General features: G+C 46.8%; 1 protein-coding gene across 3 annotated transcripts in view; it reads right to left on the minus strand.

Annotated features, from left to right (window-relative positions):
• ACSL5 (acyl-CoA synthetase long chain family member 5) overlaps nucleotides 1–18157 on the minus strand; it is a 69064-nt gene that overhangs the window by 36022 nt on the left and 14885 nt on the right. For all 3 annotated transcript variants that reach the window (XM_045291318.1, XM_013004206.2, XM_045291317.1), the window contains exons 2-3: nucleotides 5480–5667; nucleotides 579–687 (exon numbers count right to left, since the gene is read on the minus strand). In XM_045291318.1, coding sequence (XP_045147253.1) covers nucleotides 579–687; nucleotides 5480–5635 — 265 coding nt within the window. In that variant the 5' untranslated portion in view covers nucleotides 5636–5667. The remainder of the gene's footprint in view (nucleotides 1–578; nucleotides 688–5479; nucleotides 5668–18157) is intronic.

The following is an 18157-nucleotide window of genomic DNA, read 5'->3' on the forward strand; positions in this document are numbered from 1 at the left end:
TGTCAAAGTCCCTGTGGTGATGTTTTTAAGAAAGCATCTTTGATTCTAAGAACAGCAGTCTGGGCCTGTGCTAGGGTTTAGGGGTCAAAGATAAGAAAGCACCCAAGTCCCCCAACTATGACTTATTCTGACTCACAGAAACAGGATGCCTGTGTTGATAATCTTGGCTCCGAATTCTGCTTACGTAATGAAGTGAATCACGTTTATAAAAAGCCTGCTCCAAACCAATAGTCTACACTAGTGAGTTCATCAAAATATAATTCTCCATGTATTGTCACTCTTTCCTAACAACTTGTCTGGGAAATCTGCCTACTGCAAAGAAAGGAAGAGATTCAGAGAAGCGAAGTGGCTTGCACAAAGCCACCCCTCTGGGAGTGGAAGAATCAGGAACCAGACTGTCACTTTGGTATTTCCGGCACTGGATCCCAGCACTGGGCTAAGACCTCTTCTACTTCGTAGATCGCAGTTCCCCGGAGACCACCACCTCTAAACACCTGGGCTTCAGGCATGAATCGGAAGGGAAGAGATGTGGGCAAGACCCCCACGCTGGTCTTCTTACACACAAGGCCATGGCTTACCAGACACAATGAGTCCTCTCTGGAAAATTTCATACATAGTCCTGGCATCTGAGAAGTAGTACTGCACTGGTTCATTGCTCTTCTGAAGTGCACCTTTCCGGGCTCCTCCCTGAGACAGAAGACCAAGTTAAGGCTCAGCCTGAGTCTCTCCCGATACTTTCCAAACTCTTTATGAATTGAGCAGAAAGAGACAAGAATGCTGATGTCCACTGTCATTCCCTTTGAGACCACAGGGATTTTCTTCACTGTTTGATTCCTCCACGTCTTTCATCTCAAAATGGTAGTAGGTTTTGAAAATGTACAAGTACAAAAAGACTTAACCAAATCGGGTCTCACCAGCACCCACAGGTGATCACAGATTTGCTTTGCTGTAGCCACCCACCCTCTGCTATGCATCATTTATAGTTTCAAACATCTTTCAAGCCCCTACCAGGTGGCTGGCGCTATGCAAGTACTGCAGATGTAGTTAGACAAGAGCATTGCTTTTGAGTCTCTTATAAACTAGTGTTTGGGCCTGTGGCTAAAAAGGAAAGAATATGAAAATAGAAGCCTGTGAAAAAGCTAAGTACACATTTTGGCAAACAAATGAAGTGACAAGTTCTGTGTAAAGTAGAAAGCCTATGGAGATCAAGGCAGACCTCCATGGAGACTTGTGGGTAAGTAGGCACTTTCCAAAAAGACGTAGCATAGAGGGGGAGAGAAGGGAGAACAGGTCGAGAGTGAAGCAGCAGAACAAAGGCATGGCAGCAAGATAACGATGTGCAGAGTCTGGTGGGTGGCTGGAGAGAGTGGAGAAAGAGGTTGGAGCTGGGAATCGACCCGGGACTGTCAACCGAATCTGCAGGGTCCAGCCTGGGGGTGGATATAGGAATGACAACAGTGAACCAAACATAGGCATGAAAGTGAGTTAGAGAAATAGGCATCAATGAAATAAGTATTTATAAATGGAAATTACTAAGATAAAACTATAAATGTACAGGGTAAGACAGGAAGGGATACAAAGGACCCTAATAATCTAGGAGCCCTGGTGGTCTCGTGGTGACGCATTGGGCTGTGGTCCCCATGGTCGGGAGTTTGAAACCACCAGCATCTCTGTGGGAAAGACTGGGTTTTCCATCCCCGTCAATAGTTACAGTCTAGGAAACCCAGCAGGGCCACTGTGAGTCAGTATTGACTCAATGGCAGTGAAATTGGGGGTTTCTATTGGGACAATCTGGAGCAGGGTTGGTGAATGTTTGAGATGGACGAGCCAATCCTATCATCACTCGAGAGCCATACATATATTTTCACAAATTGCTCTGGTCTGCATCATATCCTTTGAAAATTTTTAATTTGACTTTAGAACTGCATGTACATACCAGAAGAGCTGCAGTTTTCCGACCCCTGATCTAGAACATCATAAAAGGAGGGTTCCATGAGATGCCGCATTTAGTCATCCTGTTATTGTGGATTGTAAAGGTGCTCTGGTGGCGTAGTGGTTACATGTTGGGCTGCTAATCGAAAGCTTAGCAGTTCGAAACCACCAGCTGTTCCTCAGGAGAAAGATGAGACTTTCTGCTCTGATAGGAGTTACAGTTGTGGAAACCCACATGGGCAGCCTTACGCCGTCCTCTAGGATCCTATGAGTTGCAGTGGACTTGCTGGCAATTCGTTTGACTTGGTTTTTGTTGATGTTAGGTATCATCGAGTCAGGTCCAATTAATAGAATGTGTCTTTCTCCTTCCTATCTGGAAAGGGTTCTGCTTCCAGCAGTATGGCAGACAATGCCTAGCTGTTGTTCTTAAGATTTTCAGTGGCTAGCCTTTTAGAAATGTTCTGCCTCTCCTACTCTGTCTTAGACTGGAAGGTCCAAAGAAACCTGTCCACTGTGGTTACCTGCTGGTATTTGAAGTACCAGTGGCATAGCTCCCAGCTGCCTTTCAGACTTACAGTGACAGGAACATTCCCTAGGCTGTTGTCTTCATGGGAGAAAACTGCCACGCCTTTCTTCCTCCGCACCAATGGTGTGTTCAAACCATGGACCTTTCCATTAGCAGCTGAGGGCTTAACCACTACACCCATGGTTCAAACCCATCAGTGCCTTGGTGGGAGAAAGATGTGGCCGTCTGCCTCCCTTAAGCTTCAATGTAGGAAACCCTATGGGGTAGGAGTTCTACTCTGTCCTGTGGGGCCACTAGGAATTGGATTCCATAGAACAGGCCTTTTGCATTGAGTCAAGCTGTCAAAAATAAAGCACTGCAGTGACGGAGTGCAGGGTCTTGCTGTCTGTCAGTTTAGATGCAGGGGGTAAGAAGAAAGGAAGAACAGAGATGATTCAATCTAAAGACAGACAACTGGATGAAAGAGATGCATTTGACTGATGGAGAGCAGGAATGGGCACACATGTTGTTGAATGAGGAGAAGATACAAGAAGAGGTGTACTGAGAGTGAGGCACTTCAGGGTCACGGCCATGGGCAGGCCCATGATCTGAGTCCCAAGGACTGGAACTAGGTGGCCAGGTGGACTCTGGAAAGCCCAGAGCGGCGTGGCACTGCCTTCGACCGCTTTTCAAGTCATAGGGAAGGAGGCTTTTTTTTTTCCCCAGCTGAGAGGCAGGCATAGGGATGGGCAGGCTACAGCTTGCAAGCCAAACCCAGCCTGCCACCTTCTTTAATAAATAAAGTTTGTTTGGAACACAGTCACAGGGTTTATTTACATCGGGTCTGGGGCTTTCACATGACTGTGGCAGAGCAGAGTGGTTACAACAGAGACTGCATGACCTGGAATTTGCAAATATTTACTTTATCAGACATTTCCGTGGCCTTAAAGGATGTAAGCAATGTTGACAATGAGGAAAGCAAAGGAAAGAGTGGAAGGGAAGCGAGAAGGCCGGCTGAGAATTAAGAAGCACCAACGTCTCACAAAAGGCGTCAGCGGTCAGTTGAGGGCAAGGCTGAAGGAAAAGTCACTGCATTTAGAAGAAAGGTTATGGGTGATCCCGAGGAGGGTGGCGGATACTGGAGTAGTGCAAGCTCCGGGCTCAGGGAGTTAAATCAACCAGGGGACTTACGCTGGAAGAACTCCCGTGGTGAATGAGGGGTTGTGAGAACATGAGGCTTGCATGAGTAGGGTCAACAAGCCAGGAAGACACCAAAGAGTGGAAGTAACTGGAAAAAGACTCCTCAGCAGGGAAAGGAGACAGTAGACGGATAGAGACCGGACAGGAATGCTTTTGTTCTGGAGGGGATGGAGGATGACTAGATCAAGGTATTCACAAAGATCAGGAGAGGATGGGGCTGCAAACCACACAGTCAGCAGTGTGAAACCAGCAGGCTCTCTACTCCCATGAAAAGTTACAGTCTTGGAAACACACAGCTCGCCTCTGTCTGATAGGGTTGCTATGAATTGGTGTTGGAATGTTCAGTTGGCCCAGTGAGATAGGAAGCGGGGCTATTAGCTGGCCGATGGGGCGGTGGAGGAGCGTTGAGCAGGAACGTTGAACTTGTGCCATGTTGTAAGAATGAACAAGAACTCAAAACTGGAGTTTAAGTGGAGGGAGGGACTTCTGCACCATTCTCAGACACTGGGTATCTCAGTGACAGTGTGATGCGGACTCAACCAGTTCGATGCGGGGCTAGCAAGCATATTCTGTAAAGGGCCAGGTAGTAAGTACATCCTTTAGGCCTTTTGCGGGACATGTCGATCACATTTTATTTAACATCTCTCTCTATGTCAAAACGTAGAGACCATCGGTAGCTTTCAAACACAAATAAGGAAACCCCAAAACCTTGCCGCTGCTGAGTAGATTCTGACTCCCAGCAGTGCCGTGTGTTTGGGGGTGGACCTCCACCATAGGGTCTTCTTGGCTGTAATCGACATGAAGGGGAGCTCTCGTGGAACAGGGGTTATTAGTGAGGGGCCACTAATTGCCAGGTCGGCAGCGTGTATGCGCTCCGATGGAAAACAAGGAGGCTTCCTACCACCATAAAGATTTAGTCTCAGAACCCCACATGGGCAGTTCTATTCTATTTTTATGTCTTAAGGTACAAAAGAGACCCCCAACCTCAAATATAATTTTAGGAGAACATTTATTAAGTCTTTCAAGAGACAAAGATAGCACAGTGACTCAGATACATCATCCGGATGAGGTAGGCCATGAACAGGAGGTCAACATGGCGTCTGAGACTCATCGTAGGTTAAATAAGGCATGTAACAAAGGGAACGGCCACAAGTTCATGGCTGGTGGCAGGTCAATACATTACAGTTACAGATGGAGCCACAGGCGAGGAGTGGAGTACTGTACACACATTGTTAGATAGAAAGGCTTACAAGATTGGTCCTGGGCCTACCAACCAGGGCAGTCAGGGAGAGAGGAATAGAGCATGACTCATGACCGCATCCCTTGTACTGTCCCCAGACTGTGACTTCCATTGAAGACACACCCAGGCAGGCCCCTGAGAGACTGCCCCTCCCTGGGCTGACGGGAGAGGAGTGGAGGTTCATCCACTTTCCCAGGCATTCTGCCTGAGGGCAAGATGACCTACAGCCTTGGTTAAGGAGCAGAAAGAATTCAATGGAGGCTCCATCTAGGTGGGGATAGATTTGGGGCTGTGACTGTCATCCACCGCTTCTGCAAACCAGGGCGCTCAGAATTTAAGCCCGAATACCCTTAGAGGGTCACTATGAGTCCCAGTAGACTCATGGCCGTGAGTTTGGATTTGAGAGTTTTGAATCCTTATGAAAGCAGATCAGACCTCTTCATGGATGCTGGGAGCTATGTGTGTGTGTGTGTGTGTGTGTGTGTGTGCGCTCTATAGTGTCACTAGGAGTTGATGACAATGAGTTAAGTGTGTGTTCTACTAAGGCTAATCTGTTAAGAAAAAATTAAAAAAAAACAAAAAACAAAAAACTGGTGTATTACCTCAATTCCTACGGACTGCTTGTTTAGGTTAATTAGAGGAAAGACAGGCTGAGGCCTATTGATCAGCCACCAGAAGACAGCCGCTCCAAAGGTCAGGAGGCAGATCAGGGCCGGGGTCGGAAGTGGGGAAAACAAAAAGTTGAAGATAAAAAGCATCTTTGTGAACCACGGCAGCAGGAAATTCAGACCTTTAAAAAAAAGGAAAGGAAAATTTAGAGGAAATATTTTTTTACTCAGTGTACTCAGTAGCGATAGGTTTATAAACACACACATACCACCTAGTCCTAATAAGCTGGGTTAGCACTCTCTAGTAGCAAAATGTCCCCGTTTGCTCACTTAGCAATATTGGAGAATCATAGACCATGTCTTCCTCCCCTGTTATTTGACTGCTGTGACCCAAAGATGCAAGTGGACCATCTCCCAGACTGTTGTCACAATGACTGCCCTTTTCCCTTCGGCCCAGGAACCCTAGCAGTCACGACCGACTCCATAAACGCTGGCAGTTGAGTATTCTCCTGAGAACAATCTCTGCCTCGGTCCGTGGAAGATGGAGCTGGGCTCTCCAGCTGTATTTCCCTGGTATAAACCACCCGGAAGTAGAGACTTTGCAAACAGTGTCTTCAAAGCAAGTGACTCTACCTTGATGTTACTGTTAGGCATGTTCTAGTTGATTCTGATACATCGCAACTCTGTGTATAACAAGATGAAGCTCCGTCCGGTCCTGTGCCATCCTCACAATTGTTGTGTTTGAGCTCATTGTTGCAGCCACTGTGTCAATCCAGCTCCTTGGAAGTCTTCACCTTCTTTGTTTTTTGTTTTTTTTGCTGGCGCTTTACTTTTCCAAGCATGACTTTATTTTTTTTCAGGGAATGGTCCATCCTGATTACATGTGCTAAGTACATGAGATCAAGTCTCACCATCATTGTATTTAAGGAGCATTCTGATTTGGCTCGGAAGAAGAACGGCCAGAGAGCTCCTTGGCGACAAGGCTGGTGAGACTTTGTCTTACGTACTTTGGACATGCTGACAGGAGAGACCACTCCTGGAGAAAGACATCATGTTTGAAGCAGAGGGGCAGCAAAAAAGAGGATGACCTTCAACAAGATGGATTGACATGGTGGCTGCAAGCATCGGCTCAAGCCTAGGGACATCTGTGGGCAGGACCAGGCAGTGCTTCCTTCTGCTGTGCATAAGATCACTGGGTTGGAATTGACTCATAGACACCACCAACAACTGTATGTACTTCTTCTGAGCCCAAACCAAAGAAAAACAGACACAAAACAAACTCACTGCTATTGAGTTGATTCTGACTCACAGTGACCCTCTACGACAGGGTAGGCCTGCCCATGTGGATTTTGGTGATTGTGACTCTTAATAGGAGTACAAAGCCTTATCTTTCTCCTGGGGAGCGACTGGTGGTTTCAAACTGCTGACCTTGTGGTTAGCAGCCCAATGTGTAACCACGATGCCACTCACCAGGGCTCTTTCTTCCAAGACAGATTTGCTCATTCTTCTGGCAGTCCACAGTACTGTCAATATTCTTCGCCAACTCGCATGGATTAAAAATCAAACGTTCTGCCCCAAGGACATGTCCTGATGGCCAACCTTGCTTCTTTATCAAGCACCAGGAGGGGTCCAGAGACTAACAGCTTTCCAACTTGCCATGCCCAGAGTCCTCTCCTCCAGGGGGCAGGGGGAACCATTTCAACTTGAAGTCAACCTTAATCAAGTACACAGAATGGGCATGCTAAGAGGTGAGCATTGAAGATCAAGGCCAGGGTAAGATCTCAATGAACAGAAAACAATCAAAGCTACTACCCACCTCCCTATCCCCCAGGTTTTCTTATCGTTGCCAGCCAAGTTCAGCTTCAACCCACTCTAAACCATTAGGCTTGATGAAGGAGAGGGTTACAAACGAGAAGAGGACCCTCCAGGAGAGAGAATCGCACTGTGACTGCAGCAATGGGCTGAGACGTAGCGGGCACTGAGAGGCTGGCATAACACCAGGCAGTGCTGCACAGGGTCAGTCTCAGTCAGAAAGCACTCAACAGCACCGAGCAGCAACAGCAACCTCTGGACGGGCCCTAGAAGCCATCTAGATTAACTCTTGCTTCAACACTTTCAGATGGCTAAGAATGGCCATGGTGGTGTAGTGGTTATGCAATGGGTCACCATAAAGTCAACAGTTTGAAACCGCCAGCCATTCCTGGGGAGACAATTAGGGCTTTCTACTCCCCTAAATAATTCATCTCGGAAACCTACAGGGGTAGTTCTGTCTAGTCCTATGGGGCTGCTATGAGTCAGCATCAACTTGATGGCAGAGCGTTTTAATGACGTCAGTTCATGATCACAGCCAATGCGTGAGCCATGGTGGCACAAGGCGAGCTGTGCTCCTTGGATGCACTCGCCGGCTCCTTCAATGAAAATTGAAGCTATCTGCTGTCATGATACTTTACCACCTCAGAAACACTATAAAGGGTCATTATACCTCAGAATCCACTTGATCGGCGGTGGATTAGCTGGTTGGTTTGCCTGTGTGCCAGGCCCTCAGCTACGTTGTTTCCAGGGGTCATCTCACTTAATGCAAGCAGTGTCGTCAAACTATGTGTCGCAGAGGAGAGAGTGGAAGTCCCAAGGCCTAAAGCGACCTGCCCAAGTGCACATACCATTGCCCATCTTTGCTTCCCTCCTGAAAGCTGGAAAGCGGTTCTTTATGTAGAACCTGGCATAGTGGGAAAGGGTACAAGGGAAGGAGTTTCTAGACAGGTGAAGGCATATGCTTCCCCACAAAGGAACGTGAAGGGCAGCCAGGACACATTTCCTTATCAATGGAAGAGACAGGTGGTGAAGGAAGTGGGTGGAGAAAGGTGGAAGGTTCCCTCTACCCTACAAAGGTTGAATTGCCTAGTGGTTGCACCAGAATCCTGGGGTGCACCTAGACACGTTGGGCCAGGGAAAGGGGCGGGGCTCTACAGAAAGGCAGTCCACAGCAGAAGACTGACCAGAAAGTCAGCCAATGGCGGAGGGACCACCAATGAGTGGGATTGAAAACTTGATTAAGGGCGCCGCCCTCACATTTAGCGGGAGGCATTTAGTGTTGCACACCAAAGCACCTTCTTAATAAACTCATTAGCTCTGTTCAAACCATTTTTTCCTCTGTCTCTGATCCGAAGGCTGTCCCTTGATGGCATACGTTCTTGTGAGTGGACCAAGAGCCAAGAGAGGAGAGGCTTGAAACCTGGAGCTTCCTCCATGTAACCAAACACACTTGTTTGTAGTGTGCTAAATTCTAGTCACAGCATTCAAGGGTCTGGCCCAACACAGGTTCCAGCAAACCAGGTTCAGATTGTCAATCCTCGATGCTTTCTGTAATGCCCAGCAGAGCCACTCAGAGAGATAGGGATCGCCCCACTCAAAATTCAAAGAAGAAAGCAAGCCAAGAAACGGGGTGATCAAATCAAGATGGTGATCTCCCTCCGAGTTCGGGGTAGCAGTCAGGTCCCATTATTTGGAGTCTTCTCCATGAAAATCAACCTTTCACCTCAGTCACATGATGTTGTTTTTTAAAGGCGGCGTTGGTGGGCAGGTTCAGAAACAATGGCAAGAACGTCTGAGACAGCTTTCCACATGTTCTGCCCATGCATGGATTTTGGATTGGTGACTTCCTGTTTTGGGGAAGAGACTCCCAGAGACTGACATGAAAGGCTGACTCCTTGTTTTCTCCCACATTGTATTTAGGGTCAGACGAAAAAGAATAAAAAAGGGCAAGACAAGGCAAAAATGAAAGCAAGGTGCCACAGGAAGGAGATGATGCCAGACCCAGGGTTGATGGTGACTGCCTGGCAGGATCAGAGAGACCTGGAAGCTAGCCTTACCTGGACTTGTGGAATGGCCTGGGAGGAGCGATGAATGTCCAAGAGTCAGCAGGACACGCTTCTCAGGCCAGCCACTCTAGCCCAGGCAGGGGAGGGAATCTGCCCATGGAAAGTTAAGCGTTTCAGGGAGCAGGGAGCAGTGGCAATGGGGAAGAGAGGCTTGCTTGGAATTCACCCATCATGACCTCCCCTCCGGGTGGGATCCTGCCACCAGTCTGGCAGGATTTTATGCTCTGAGCTGCTCTTCTCTGCCTGCCTCCCCCTCGCACTGTACCAGAGATTCCTCCTGCCACACCCCTCACCTGGCCGCCCTGGCCTTTGTTCCTTTTTACTGCTAAATGAGCAAATCATTTCACTGAGGACTTTGCCTGTGTCCAGATGGCTGACTCACAATGGTGGGAGACTTTGTAAATAACATCTTCGAAACAGGGTCTGAAGGTGAAATGCGTGTGTCGGCTAAGTTGGGATGGAGGAAGCAGTGTGGCGGAGAGGGGATGGAGCCAATTCGCTGGCAGATAAGACCAGGGGAGGAGGATACCCCAAAACTCATGCCCATCGAGTCGATTCCAACTCCCAATGACCCTACAGGGCAGAGGGGAATGGCCTTTGGGTTTCCGAGACTGTACATCATCTCAGAGGTAGCAAACCTTGTCTTTCTCGAGAGGAGCTGGTGGTTTAAAACGGCTGACTTTGCTATTCGTAGTCCAATGCAGATTACCCACAATGCTAATGGAAGACTCACACCACTTCCTCTTCTCTTGAAGTCTCTTCTGGTTGCGGAAGCCGGGGCCTGGGGGGCTGTGCAATCGAGGTAAAGAAGAGAGGAGAGCGAGCTCTGTCATCCGGGGTCTGGGGGTTCCCTTTCCAGATCGCCAACAAGCTGCGGAGCTAGCTCCAACACAGGCGGTGGCCCCAGGTGGGACTCCTCCTCTGCTTTCCTGCCTCTGTCTCTGTGTTCAGCTTGTCCTTTCTTCCTCAGCCCCTTCCCTTGTTGCCACCCAGGAACATCCCTTCCTCTGTGGTCAGGATAGCCAGGGCTGGAGCCGGTCCTCTTTTGGTTTCCTGAGGAGAACCAAAGGTAGCTGCTGGGACACCCTCTGTCTTCATACTTCCTTGAGCACTCCCAGGACCGGTCCTGACATCTAGGCTGTCTCCAGCCCATATTTAGCTTTGCATTCAACCCTTTGTGGATCTGGGCAACTGCTCTTCTTGAGTTTTCTTTTCTTTGGACAAAGTCCTCCCATGGTCCCTTCTCAAACATGAAGGATCTCCCATGGCATAGTGATTAAGTGCTTGGCTGCTAACTGAAAGGTTGGTGGTTTGAAGCCACCAATCGCAGCAGGAAAGACACATGGCAGTCGGACTCTGTAAAGATTCAGAGCCTTGGACCCCTTGCAGATCAATGTTTCTCTATTCTGTGAGGTTGAATCAAGTTGAAGGCAATGAGTGCTCTTACTAGTCTAGTTTTCAGTCAACTGTTGACTGCTAGCCATCCTTCAGGCTGTCTCCGCAGGCTACAGATCACTCTTCTTTGGACAGTCTCCATCCACCAAAAGATGAGCACTTCCCTTCATGGATTCTGCCCTTTAAACCATCCATTCCCACCCCAGAGCTTCGGGTGCCACTGTTTCCTCTCTCTGAAACACTCTTCCCTAGATCTGCAATGGTTATGACTCATTAATAAGTTGGTTTCCAATGTTAATGGCACTTCCTCAGAGGCTGTCTCTCTCTGACAACTCTACTATGAGACTCTTAAAAGTTTGTGGAAAGGAGACTCCGCCAGGCCCCATTCTCTTCGGTCTTGGGCGCCGACATGCCAACCAGCTTGAGGAAGACCCGGAAACTTAGGGGCCATGTGAACCACATGCCCCGACGCCATTGGCAAGCACTGGAAGCACCCAGGCAGCCAGGGGAATGCTGGTAGCTTGCTGATCACAGGATCAACTTTGACAAACACCATCCCGGGGACTTTGGAAAAGTCAGTATGAGGCATTCCCACTTGAAGGGACACCGGAGCTGCTTCTGCCCAACTGTCAACCTCAAGACACCGTGAACCTTGGTCAGTGAGCCGACCAGGGTAAATGCTGCCCCACCTGAGACGGGAGCTGCTCCCATCATTGAGGTGGTGACTTCCCACGCAACTTGTCATTGTGAAGGCCAAATTCTTCAGCAGAGGAGTTGAGAAGATAAAGGGTGTTGGGGATGGGGATGGTGGGGGTGGAAGCTGTGTCCTGGTGGCTTGAAGCTACGTAGAGGTTTAGTTAAATGTTAAACATGGATTTTCCCTTTGACCATTCCTTAGAGATATAGTTCAGAATTGTCTGTTTTAAACATTCTCAGTTAACCCATTTCCCCCTTCAGTAAAAACTCCCCCACCCCCAAATTCCAAGATCTTACATTCCTCAAAGTCACTGAGGTCAATCTTACATGGTTACTCTCAGACCACGGTTTTGGTAAGATATTGGGTAAGGGGTGGCAGTTGGTACAGAGGGTGTGTTTCTAACACATCAAGAGTCCCTTGGATGGATCAGGTATCAGGCATCAAAGAATAAAAAATCATATCATGGCGAATGAGGGGGAGTGCAGACTGGGGACCCGAAGCCCATCTTTAGGCAACTGGGCATCCCCTTACAGAAGGGTCGAGGGGAGGAGACCAGCCAGTCAGTGTTCAGGGTAGCAACCATGAAACATACAACTTTCCTCTAGTTCTTTAATGCTTCCTCTCCCCATCTCCACTATCATGATCCCAGTTCTATATTACAAATCTGGCTAGACCAGAGGATGTTCACTGGTACAGGTAGGAACTGGAAACACAGGGAATCCAGGGCGGATGATCCGTTCAGGACCAGTGGTGAGAGTGGCGATACTGGGAGGGTGGAGCGAAGGTGGGGTAGAAAGGGGGAGCCAACTACAAGGATCTACATATAAACTCCTCCCTGGGGGATGGACAACAGAAAAGTGGGTGAAGGGAGATGTTGGACAGTGTAAGACATGACAAAATAATGATAATTTATAAATTATCAAGGGTTCATGAGGGAGGGGGTGTTGGGGAGGGAGAAGAAAAAATGAGGAGCTGATACCAAGGCAAGTAGAAAGCAAATGTTTTGAGAATGATGATGGCAACAAATGTACAAATGTGCTTGACATAATGGATGGATGTATGGATTGTGATAAGAGTTGCATGAGCCCCCAATAAAATGATTTTAAAAAGAGAGAGAGAGCCCCTTGGATGAATCTATTTCTCTGACCTGGAGGAGTCTTGGTCAGATGGATCTTCCTAAGTGAAGTCAGAAATGATGTAAATGAGCTGGAAAGTGCAGCTTGGAAATAAACAATTCTGTTACTGTGGGCTTCTGGAGAAAGAAGGCAAAATTCTCTTTGCTGTGAGGCCCAAAGAAGCGATGATTTCTAGGCGGTCATTAGGTGCAGGTCGCAATGATGAACTTCACTTTGAACAGCTGCCCTCTAGATTTAATTGGCTTCCTCTTGCATGCAGGGGCTCATCCTTCGGTGATAGGAACCTCATTAAAAAGGAAAGGAGTCTCCAGGTTCTGATGTTCAATTAGCAAACACATTCTTCCATGCTACGAGTCACTTGCTGTCTCCTGGAGACAATGCCACACCCTGTCCAACTCACAATGGCTCAAATGAGGATGGTGTGTTGCTTTTGTTGTTGTGAGCTGCCGACCATTGACTTGGAGGACAACAGAACAAACACTGCCTAAGGCTGCCACCCTGTCACAGTGGTTGGTGTGTCCAAGTCCTTTGTTGGGGCCATTTGTATTTCAAGGGTCTTCCCAACTAGCAGGCACATCCTCCAGCACTATGCCAGGCAATCATCTGCGGCGACTTCTAGGGTTTTCATTGGCCAGTTTTTGGAAGCAGATTGCCCAGTCCTGCTTCCTACTCTTTCTTATTCAGAAAGACCTGTTGAAATCTGATGACCATGGGCTAGCCTCCTGGTAATTGACCTACCCACTGGTGACATCGCTTTCAGCATCTTAGCAACACACAAGCCACCACAGTCCCACAAAGTGATAGGTAGGTAGGTAGTGGGTATGTGATTTAAACCAAAATCAGACTCACTGCCATTGAGTTGATGCCAACTCATAGGGACTCTATTATAGGACAGGGTAAAACTGCCCCTCTGGGTTTTTGAGACTGCAGCTCTTTATAGGAGTAGAAAGCCCCGTCTTCCTCCCAAGGAGCGGTTGGTGGTTTCGAACTGCTGACCTTGCAGTTAGCAGCCCAGCATGAAACCACTGCACCATCAGGACTCCTGGATATGTGATTTAGGAGGTCATGCATGAAAGTTTTGCTTTCCAGGCTGGGCTTTACATTGTTAATCCAGACTTCATTGTCATTTTCCCTAAACACCTGCCACCTTCAAAGGCTCGGGCTCCATCTGCAACCAGATAGTGAAGATTTCTAGACACACTCCAAAGAAATGAAAACAAAGTGTTAACAGGCTGCAACAGAGCAATGTGCCTCCCAAGTGTATCCGGAAGGAGCCGATAGGTGACCTGTTCTCAGCCTGGAATGTCATGGGCTAGATATGGGGTCTCTTATAAGATCCTTTGCCCACTTTCCTCCAAGTCTTGGGGTTAAGGGGAGCTCAGCTTTTCCTAGCCAGCATCCCTTTTGGCACATTTAGTTTTCTTCTGCTAAGTCAAGGAAAGGGAACTTGATTTGAGACCACAACCCCCTTACATACGATGCGGAGAAAAGTCCGATATAGGAAAGCATGGATTTCCCAAGGTGCAGTGCATCTCAGCTAGCCAAGCCATGTAAAATGAGTGACCGATCACAACGGCCGGGATCCATATGGATCCCAGCTAGCCTTTTGTGATCAGATTTCCCATTTAAAAATAAATTCAGCTCAGAGGGAAATTCTCACAATTTCTCTAAGACATATAGAGGCAATTAGACACCATAAGGAAATTCGGTACAGTGAATAGTTATTGAAACCAGTAGCCAGAAAGCCAACAACTTTGCTATCTTTCATACAAATAGCTAATTAAGAAAATAACAGAAGATATTCACAATTATATAGAGAAAAAAATTAATGTGTAACACATGAAAAATTTAAGATTCATAGGCCATCAGCCAAAACAAAACAAAACAAAACAAAATCCAAACCAAATTCTAATTCATAGCAACCCTATAGGACAGGGTGGAACTGCCCCACATGGCTTTCTGAGACTGTGACTCTTTAGTAGAAAGACTCCTCTTTCTCCCCTGGGATGGCTGGTGGTTTCCAACAGTTGACTTTGGGGTTAGCAGTGCAACTTGTAAGCACGATACCACAGGCCTCCATCTATGGGCCATAAGGAAATTCGATAGATAGAAAGATGCACCTTGAAACAATCAGGGAGTCTGATTCCCCTCAATATATGAGGGGACTTCCAAACATTTACGGAAGAATAGACTTAAAAGAAAATGGAATTTTCCACAAATGTTTTGAAGTCACCCCATATCGCTTCATTTAATGTAGCCCAAACAAAGACCAATAGGGTTTTCTTGAGAACTGAACAGCTCTTTCTATGGTTCACCCAGAAAAATGTCCCCCCAACTCTCTGATGTCTAGTTGATTTTGACTCCTAGCAATCTTAAAGGACCCTGCAGGACCAAACAGAGCTTCTCTGGGTGTTTCTAAGACTGCAAATCTTATGGGAGTAGAAAGCCTCATCTTTCTTCCTCAGAGCAGTCCTGAATTGCTGACCCTACAGTTAGTAGCCCAGAGCATAACTCATTATGCCACCAGGGGTCCTAGAACAATACAGTGTACAGAAAGAATCAGAGAAATGTTAAATAAAAGATACCAGGAATTGGGTGGAGGGTAGAATGGTACATGTTACCAATCTGAGTACTTCACATAGAGTTGCAGCAAATTTCTTTGAACATGAATAGAGACATGACCTTAAGATAAGATTCTAAAATAAACCCAGTGGCTGCCTTGATCTCTGTGATAGTCTGGGTATTTTAGAGAAATAAATCCACAAAAACTCATGTATAAAAGAGAGGTTTATATAAAGGTTAACTGCACATCAAGAGAACATCCCAACCCAGTGCTGCCCAAGCCCACAAGTCCAACATTAACCCATTAACCTATATGTCCAACACCAATCCACAAAGTCCTCCTCCATCTCACAAAACAGATGCAATGATGCCGACTGCAGGAGGAAAGCCGAGTCAGTGAACATGTAAACATCTCAGTGCTGGCAGGGGTCTCTACACGGCTGCTCCAGCACCCAGGGCTGCATTGGGGTAGGTCCGTGTAGCTTCTCCTCAGGGATGTCTTGCAGGAAGTGAGCTTTGCCAGCTTAAAGCAGGGAGCTGGCTAAGGCAGCTGCACCCTGCTCTGACTATCACAAAACAAGAGACCTGAGAACTAGAAAGGTGAGACTCACCAAGCCATTTATCCCTCAGCCCTTCAATTAACCCCACTTGTGTTTATCAGCCAGGTTGGCACAATAAACTACCTACCTCAATCTCAATTAAATTGCATCTCAAATCAGGGAAGACAGAAGAATTTTATCGACCATAAGTGTGTTGAGAATCACAGGGGCAGTTCTACCTTGTCCTATAGGGCAGAACTGGATAGCCATTCAGAGAAAATAACATAATTACTGTGTTACTGTCTTCCCCCTTATACAAAGATACATTGGAAATAGACCCAAGGTATACATTCAGGGCAAACGCAGCTCTGGGAGTATTTTGAGGGAAAATGTATGAGATCATTTTTATCGTTGTTCATAATGTTATCATAGGAAGTCCCAAGACAGACACAAATTCTAGAAGATATAAACAAAAATATTGATAATCTATGTGAAATTAAAAAAAAAGTTTGCCCTTCAGGAAAAATAACAAGAACAAAGTCAAAAAAATAAACTGGGAAATATCAAAACACCTAGTGAGGCCCAGAGCTAATTTCTTTAATAAGAAATCCTCATGAGCCAATTAAAAGCAAACCACAACCCAGGAAAACAAATGGAAGAAAGTATGATCCAAATGACCACAGAAAAATTAATTACTTAAAATTAGAGGACGGCATCAAGCTTGGTTCACAGCTTTAAAAAAAGTGCCCATTTTTCTGTGATGCACCTTCCCAACACAATCGCTAAAGTCAAAATGGATGCAGAAGCAAATGTGGTGAAGAAAGACGATGGTGCCTGACAATTAGAAGATATAACATCTGGGGTCTTAAAGACTTGAAGTTAAACAAGCGTCCATCTAGCTGGGAAGCAACAAAGTCCACATGGAAGAAGCACACAAGACTGAGTGATCAAGAGATGTCCACTGGATCAGGTATCAGGCATCAGAAGACCCAAAACAAACTATCGCATCAATGTGAACGAGGGGGTGGGGGCTCAGAGTGGAGACCCAAAGCCCACCATAACCCATTCATAGACAATTCATCATCCCTTCACAGAAGGGTCACAAGGAAGGGACAAGCTAGTCAGGGTGCAGTATAGCATCAATGAAACACATAACATTCCTCTAGTGATTTAATGCTTCCTCACCCTGCACAATCATTACCCCAGTTCTACCTTACAAATCCAGTTAGACTAGAGCATGCACACTTGTACAGATAAGAGCTCTTGGCACATGGAATCCAAGACAGATAACCCCTCTGGAACAATAATGGGAGTAGCAATACCATGAGGGTAGGGGAAAGGAAGAGGGAGAAGGGGGCTAAACGGGGAACTAATAGCAATGATCACCTTCCCCTGCCAGCCCCTCCACCAGGGAGACAAACAACAGAAACATGGGTGAAGGGAGACAGCAGATGGTGCACAATATGAAAATAATAATAATTTATAATTTATCAAGGATTCTTGAGGGTGGGAGGGTGGGGCAGGGAGGGAAAAAAGAGGAGCTGTATACCAAGGGCTCACGTAGAAAGAAAATGTTTTGAAAATGATGATGGCAACATATGTACAAAGTGCTTTATACAATTGATATGTGGATTGTTATAAGAGCTAGCTGTAAGAGCCCCTAATCAAATGATTTATTAAAAATAAAGGAAATGCCTTTCCCCTGCTCATTCGATCAGTCATGGCCAACTTCACACTGTCTATTGTACCAATAGATTTATTACCACCTCCGTAGAGGTGTTTTCAATGCCCTCTTTCATAATGTAAAATGTAAGCTCTTTGACCTCGATTCTCCCAGCAGCCTATTCTAGAGAAAGGCATGCGCTCAACGGAGTGCCTTGCAGAAGACAGTAGACAGTACTGGTTAAAAGTGTGAACTCTTAGGTCAGCCTCTTAGGTCCATTACTTTGGAGTGGATTCTGACTCCTGATGGCCTGTTGGGTTTTGGGAGTAGAACTGTGCTCCTTAGAGTTCTCAAGGCTGTGACTTTGGGGAAGAAGATCGTCAGGACTCTCTTTGGAGGAACCTCGGGGGGATTTGAACCGCCAACCTTTCAGCTGGTAGTCAAGTGTTTATTCATTTGTGCCACCCAAGGATGCCTTGAGTCAGGCTCCCTGAACTCAAGCCTTGCTTGGCCATCTGCTCTGTAAGCTGGGGCATCTGTAAAGAGACTATAAAGATCTGTGAGATGGTGTCTCATGTGTGAAATGAGAAGATCTCCCTCACCAGGCTGTCACCATGAGCAAAGGAGAGTAAAGTGCTGGGAACGTGACTTGGCCTGGAGGTTCAGGTGTTGTCAGTGATGGCAACTTCCAGGAAAGGTTGCAGGACTGTGTCTACTGCAAGAGATCAAGAAGCTTCCTTTGATAAGAGAGAAACTAACTAAGTTACAACACTTCCAGTAGATGGAATTCTAAAAAAGTCAT

The sequence above is a fragment of the Echinops telfairi genome, unplaced genomic scaffold, assembly GCF_000313985.2.
Source record: "Echinops telfairi isolate 266 unplaced genomic scaffold, ASM31398v2 ScPeMD7_70;HRSCAF=299, whole genome shotgun sequence".
Lineage (NCBI taxonomy): Eukaryota > Metazoa > Chordata > Mammalia > Afrosoricida > Tenrecidae > Echinops > Echinops telfairi.